Source organism: Rutidosis leptorrhynchoides, chromosome 4 (genome assembly GCF_046630445.1).
Source record: "Rutidosis leptorrhynchoides isolate AG116_Rl617_1_P2 chromosome 4, CSIRO_AGI_Rlap_v1, whole genome shotgun sequence".
Lineage (NCBI taxonomy): Eukaryota > Viridiplantae > Streptophyta > Magnoliopsida > Asterales > Asteraceae > Rutidosis > Rutidosis leptorrhynchoides.
In genome coordinates this window covers 474,818,664-474,825,899 of record NC_092336.1, presented here as the reverse complement: position 1 = coordinate 474,825,899, position 7,236 = coordinate 474,818,664, and the positions used below count along the sequence as shown (strand labels likewise).

At 32.9% G+C, this 7,236-nt stretch overlaps 1 protein-coding gene across 1 annotated transcript; it reads left to right on the top strand.

Moving 5' to 3' along the window:
* The first annotated feature begins 3,795 nt into the window (after nt 1–3,795).
* Nucleotides 3,796–5,962, top strand: LOC139904412 (putative NAC domain-containing protein 94). The gene is made up of 3 exons (XM_071886347.1): nt 3,796–3,985; nt 4,101–4,408; nt 5,147–5,962. Exons 1-3 carry the CDS (start codon nt 3,796–3,798, stop codon nt 5,960–5,962), a joined length of 1,314 nt encoding a protein of 437 aa, XP_071742448.1.
* Nucleotides 5,963–7,236: the final 1,274 nt, after the last annotated feature.

Below are 7,236 nucleotides of genomic sequence, written 5' to 3'. Positions count from 1 at the left end.
TGTAGGATACAGATGGATTTTTGTCCGAAAAAGAAATGAGAAAAATGAAGTTACAAGGTATAAAGCTAGACTTGTAGCTCAAGGTTTTTCTCAAAGACCGGGAATTGATTATGAAGAAACTTATTCTCCTGTTATGGATGCAATTACTTTTAGGTACTTAATCAGTCTGGCAGTTTCTAAAAATTTAGAAATGCATCTCATGGATGTTGTGACTGCTTATCTATATGGATCACTTGATAGTGATATATATATGAAGTTACCTGAAGGATTTAAGGTACCAGAAGCATCAAATGCAAAACCCAAAGAAATGTATTCGATTAAATTACAAAGATCTTTATATGGGTTAAAACAATCGGGACGTATGTGGTATAACCGATTAAGTGATTACTTGATAAGCAAAGGGTATACAAATAATCTTACTTGCCCTTGTGTTTTCATTAAGAAAACAACATCCGGATATGTGATCATAGCTGTTTATGTTGATGATCTTAACATCATAGGTACAAATAAAGAGATCCATGAAGCCATTCAACTTCTAAAGAAAGAATTTGAAATGAAAGATCTCGGAAAAACCAAGTATTGCCTTGGTTTACAAATTGAGCATATGCCTAATGGTTTACTTGTACATCAAACAACATATACTGAAAAGATTTTGAAACGTTTCAATATGGACAAGGCAAAACCATTAAGTACTCCTATGGTTGTTAGATCACTCAATGTTGAAGCTGATCCATTTCGTCCATGTGAAGATCAAGAAGACATTCTTGGACCAGAAGTACCATATCTTAGTGCAATTGGAGCTCTTATGTATCTTACAAATTGTACAAGACCTGACATTTCTTTTGCAGTTAATTTGTTGGCAAGGTTCAGCTCTGCTCCTACCAAAAGACACTGGAATGGGATCAAACACATATTTCGATACCTTCGAGGAACTACTGATTTAGGATTATTTTATTCTAACGAATCAAAACAAGATTTGGTTGGTTATGCAGATGCAGGTTATTTATCTGATCCACATAAAGCTAAATCTCAAACTGGATATGTATTCCTAAATGGAGGTACTGCAATATCATGGCGTTCTCAAAAACAAACACTTGTTGCTACATCGTCAAATCATGCCGAAGTGATTGCATTACATGAAGCTACTCGAGAATGTTTTTGGTTGAGATCAATGACACAACTCATTACTGATTCTTGTGGACTAGAACGCGATAAAAGTCCAACAACTATCTATGAAGATAATGCAGCTTGCATAGCACAGATGAAAGAAGGGTATATCAAAAGTGACCGAACAAAACACATACCACCTAGATTCTTCTCATACACTCAAAATCTCATTAAGGACAACCAGATTGAAATGAGATATGTGCAATCTAGCAAAAACTCTGCTGATCTTTTCACGAAAGCACTTCCAACTGCTATTTTCAGAACACACGTTCATAACATTGGCATGAGACATGTTCAAAAGATGTAACAGCTGAAGCGATGTCTACTTGAGGGGGAGTCAACTCCATGCTGCACTCTTTTTCCCTTAGCTAAAGTTTTTTCCCACTGGGTTTTCTTTAGCAAGGTTTTTAACGAGGCAGTAATTTATAGTTGATCTTCAACAAAATAAAATTGCTATCCAAGGGGGAGTGTTATAATAATAATAATAATATAGATATGGATAGTCAATTTTGGTGTATACATATAGTCAATTTTGGTACACAAAGTATGTATTTTTATATTGAGATTTTAAGCTATAAATACTCATGAATGCAAGCATTAAACTTGCACCATTTCTCACACTTACAAAGTGTTTCTTTCTTTCTCTCCATTATCATCTTTGTTCTTACACTTCATTATTAGTATTCTAAATCAAGAATCAAATCACTAAAGGTAGTTATAAGCCTACTGAATTATAACATCAAGAATCAAACCACTAAAGGTAGTTATAAGCCTACTGAATTATAACATCAAGAATCAAACCACTAAAGGTAGTTATAAGCCTACTGAATTATAACAATACTTTCATTTTGTTTTTTTGATAAATCCACTATTCTTATTATGTATTAATCATATGTACTGTATAGCTGTTCAATGTTTAAATGTAGTGATTTTTTCAAAAATTAAAGTAAATTTATCACTACTCATATTTTTATTATCTTTTAGAATCACATTACTATTTCATATTACTAATTACGAATGAGTTTTTAATTCTTTTTATATTTAAGTTCCTTCAAATTCCAATTCATTTTACATATACGTTATTTCATCAAAAATTATTATGTGCAAATCTAAGGGAGGCTAAGAGCACGAAGTAACAAAGTTTCACTCATTTGTTTTTGAAGTTCCACTTTGGAACACTGAAATTTTATATTTTTGGCATTTCCACGTACTCTGGTTCGGAGTTTCCCCCCGAGTCCACGTTAACTGTCCATGACAAAGTCGATCTCAAAATGGATGCGGATAAAGTTCCATATTTTTTATTTCGATTTATTTTTATTTTTTCCTTCTTGGTCAACAACTTAACATATACGCTTAAACATCTAGCCTAAACACTGACATCACTACATTTTTTTTTTACCATAGTTGCGATCAGAATGAATGGTAGTTCGCTGGGCTTGTCTTTTGCTCCCAAAGGTGCTGGTTCGAATCCACTTCATGACAACCACAAAGCCTTTGATCATAGAATATCTCCGGACCCCCGCTGGTAAATACGGGGCTCTGATAGCTGCACTTTTTTTTATGATGCATCAAATGCTTCCTCTGCTTTTAGTAAAAATCTCAAATATTCTCGAGGCACTCTTTCTCTTACTTACATGATTCTTCTCCTAAGCGCAGGTGTAGCTCCCCATGGTGTTCTTTTTAAGTTCTCATACATCCCGCTAAGGTTTGGCTTGGTAAACAACTATTTCTCTTTCGCCCAGGGAAATGCGACAATCAGAGAAGAGATAAGGGTAATGTTACAATGAATGAGGATAGGTGTTGAAAGAGGGCTTACTCTCCTTAAGTTCTCAAAATTAAACTGCATACCAAGTTTAATCCGTCATCACTCCTCTTGATCTAACGAGTTTTTTGGTATTAATTTACTCCATCCGTCTTAAAAAAACGGGCTGATTTGAATTTTTGTAAGATTTAAAATATTTTAATGAATTTTTTAGTTTGACCATTATCTAATGTTGTTATAAATAATAACTAATAAATTGATTGCTATATCTAATGTTGAATTTTCAATAATAAAAAAGATATAATTGAAGCCTTAATGGCTTTTAATTGTTATTTGAGTAAAAAATTCTGAAACAAACAATAAGTTGGAAAGTTTTTATGATAGCAAGGAGTATTATTTTATTTTATCTAGTAAAACGGTAACTTAAATGATATATATTTCATCTCTAATACGTACTAATTATGGGTTACTACAGCTAGATCCTTGGCAAACCAGAGGTGACCTAAAAAGACGGCTGATACTTCGGAGTCAGAACCCTATTCAGGACGCATATCTTCTTCTTCCTCTTCAAATTTAACTTGACTAATTCCCACTCACTTTCATCTCCTTCCTTATTTCTACTACTACTCTTTATTATGCTTCCCTCTCACTTCAGCTTACAACATCAAAACCCTACCAACTACTTTTACTTTGCATAATCTCATCTCATTTCCTAGTTATAACTTTAGAATATTTCTTTACTGATTAGGGCAGATCTAATAAGTTTTAACTTGTGATCATCTTTTTTTTTTTTTTTTTATTTCTGTTTTTAGTAGCTAGCTAGGACTTTATTAAACCTAATTAGAAAAGTACTTATTATTATGATAATGGATGAAAGAAGTCAAGAACATCTGAATGAGAAGATAGAAGATATCATGTTACCAGGTTTTCGGTTTCATCCGACCGATGAAGAACTCGTTGGGTTCTATCTTAAAAGAAAGATCCAACAAAGGCCACTCTCTATTGAACTCATCAAGCAATTAGACATCTATAAACATGATCCCTGGGATCTTCCAAGTATGCTTCATGTCTTGTATTTTTATTTTCATGATTTTTAAAGATATAAATTGTAGTGTTTGACAGTTTGACAAGATTATAACTATTTTTTTTTATTTACATAATAAATTTGTAGAGTTGGCTATGACTGGAGAAAAAGAATGGTACTTCTACTGTCCAAGGGATCGAAAATACCGTAACAGTGCACGACCTAACCGTGTGACAGGAGCAGGATTTTGGAAAGCGACAGGTACAGACCGACCGATCTATGCATCCGAGGGTTGTTCAAAATGTATCGGTTTGAAGAAGTCGCTAGTGTTTTATAAAGGAAGAGCTGCAAAGGGTATCAAAACCGACTGGATGATGCATGAGTTTCGGTTGCCTTCCCTCACTGATCACACTCCACCTACCAAACGTTTCCTTGACAAAACCATTCCTGCTAATGTAATTATTAATCACTATACTACTTCTACTACTACCATTTATATTAATTTTCAACTAGTTTTATAATTTATTTCATGAATCTACTAAATACGGAGTAATTAGTAGTCGTTACATACATCTTATCCGGTATGTATATATTATATTGACATATTATTGTTCAAATGTATGGACCCTAAGAGATAAATTAAAGTTTGTTTACATTTACATCAAGAAACAAATACAAGCTAGGGTTATGCGTAATTTGCTTAATGTTTTAAAATACACTTATGGCCCAAAGTTTACAATTTCAAAACAAAGTATCATGTAGCTAGATACAGATCGACTAGCTAGGGTGCACAAAAAAATGAGACCTTAGTTGCATCAAGGCTCTAGTTAAGTGGATTGACGATAGCCGACTAATTAATTATTAAGAAGGATATTAATAATGTAGTCCTCTTCTTCAACGTCGGGGTTAAGTTCCTCCCATCTGTAACCATATATCACCTTCTAATGTATACCTTATTATATATGTTTAGAACAAATTTCTAGCTCAAAACAAATTTTCTGTTTATAGAATTTATCCTTACCAACCATTGGCTCGCGGTATGCTAGTAGGTTGTTTTTTTTTTTTTTTTTTTTTTTTCTGAACGGCTGAAAAAAAAAAAAAATTCTAGTAGGTAGTACAAAGCTATTATTTAAGAAAGCAATCTGTAATAATGTGATATTAATCTAATTAATTTCTGGTTACAAAATGTGCAGGACTCATGGGCAATTTGTAGAATATTCAAGAAAGCAAGCTCAACTGCTCATCAAAAAACTCTATCTCATTCTTCATGGGTATCTCCAATCTTGCCAAGATCTCAAGATTCTGCTTCTGATCACAACAAGATTCTTACTCAACAACATTGCTTATCTAACATTAATGACTTGCAACATTCATCCATCACTAACTTCTCTGCTAATATTATCAATGATCATAACAACATTTCTCTTTACAAATCCTTTAATATGGACCCAACACCCCCTCCACTTACTACTGTTAACAATAAACCCCCTCAAAATTCCATTTCTAGCAGTGAAAACCTTGACTATTCCACAACTTACCCCTTTTTATTCCACGAACCGAACTACACTAGTTCTAAATCATCGAATGTCGATGCATCATCTTTGCTAGTTAACATTAATCCTAGTTCCATATTTGGAGATTTTGATAAGATGCCAGAGACTAATTTGGATTACATCACAAATGGGTTGCATCATGATCATCATCAACAATATTACAATGGCTGCTGCTTCTCAATCACTAATTTACCAGTGGGAATCCAAGAAAACTATGTGAAAGGTGTTCAAGATCAACAAGGGCCAGCTGGCATGACGACGACGATAAAGGGTCCCAGTGAAGGTGTCAACACTCCTTTCGAAGACCAATGGGAGAGATCGTCATCTACAACTGGCGCTTACCCTTTCCTAAGTTTGCCATTGGGGTTGCAAGATGCATGGAAATCTAGTTTTCTTTGTGATTCTTCTAGTGAGATATCTACAGGTTTTTCAGCTAGTAACAAGTGCTATATCTAACTAATTAGTTAATTAGGGGTTAGTATGTTAGTTAGTTAGTTAAGCATTTGACATAGAATAGTATCACTCGATCTTTTTGCTTATCTAATTATCTTCTTGTAGTTCAGATCTATAAGTGTTGTTTCGATCAATCAATTCGGTTCATGTATTTTCATGGTTTCTAATAGTAGTAGTAGTAGGAAGATAAACGTGTGGTTAAAAAGCAACCAAAAATACTTAAGATGTCCAAAACGACAAAGCTCAAAGCACAAAACGACAGTTGCAGCCATAAGATTTAGTACATATGGGTTAATTAAAGGGTTAATTAATAGTACTAACAAGTTAGAAGTTGGGTAATAATATTTAAAAAAGGTAAATTAACTTTAAAAAAATAAAAGATAAGAAAAAGACAAAATAATTGACGTCATGATGATGTCAACATCAAAATACTAATCACAATTTTTGTGTTTTGAAAATGCTATTCACAATTTTTGTGTTGTAGTATAAGGCAAATGGCCTAAAAGTTTAATGTAAATTACATAGATTGTCAAAAAGTTAATATGACTTTTTCAATGCTCAAAAAGGTAACGTGCTTTTCAATTTTTTCCTAAAAAGATTACAATATGATAATGTGTGAAATTAGGATAATATTGTCCGGTTGGCACCCACATAATCGCTATGTAGACGCCACGTAGATGCCATCTCATCATCTTTTTTTGGCAATTATAAAAACTACGCTACCTTTCTTGTTCATTTTTATATTTCATGTTACTTTTCTTGCTTTTTTTTAATATTTTATGTTACCTTTCTTAGCATCTACATCGCGATGACGTGACTGTCATCTAGACTATATTACCCAAAGTTTGCACGTTTTAAATTGAAATCTTTTTTGAGCAAAAAATCAAAAAACACGTTACCTTTTTTGACATCTGAAAAAGCCTTTATTGACAATTTAGGTAACCAACGTTATCTTTTTGGGTAATTTGAAGTTTAGTATATTATTGTCAAATTAAATACGGAGTATAATACAATACAATAATTATTGGTTTTTATTTTGGGTAGAGTAAAGATGTGGTTGTATGGCTAACATTGATGGATGAAAGAAATGTGAGTGACTTTGTTGGTTATATAAGAAAGGTGTATCATATTGGTATGTAGAAGAAGTTATGAACACCGATAATTTTTTTCTGGTTTTAAAATTCACTTAAAATCTTGTTTTTTATTTCTTTATTGCTTTTTGACAAAATTATGCGGATAGTCCATGTGGTTTGTACCATTTCACAGATAGTCAAAAT

Bases quoted from the DNA above. Each gene is read 5' to 3' on its own strand.
- LOC139904412 (XM_071886347.1), top strand. From the start codon at position 3,796: ATGGATGAAAGAAGTCAAGAACATCTGAATGAGAAGATAGAAGATATC. The intron at 3,986-4,100 runs GTATGCTTCATG...ATAAATTTGTAG, and splicing joins TGATCCCTGGGATCTTCCAA to AGTTGGCTATGACTGGAGAA. The intron at 4,409-5,146 runs GTAATTATTAAT...CAAAATGTGCAG, and splicing joins ACAAAACCATTCCTGCTAAT to GACTCATGGGCAATTTGTAG.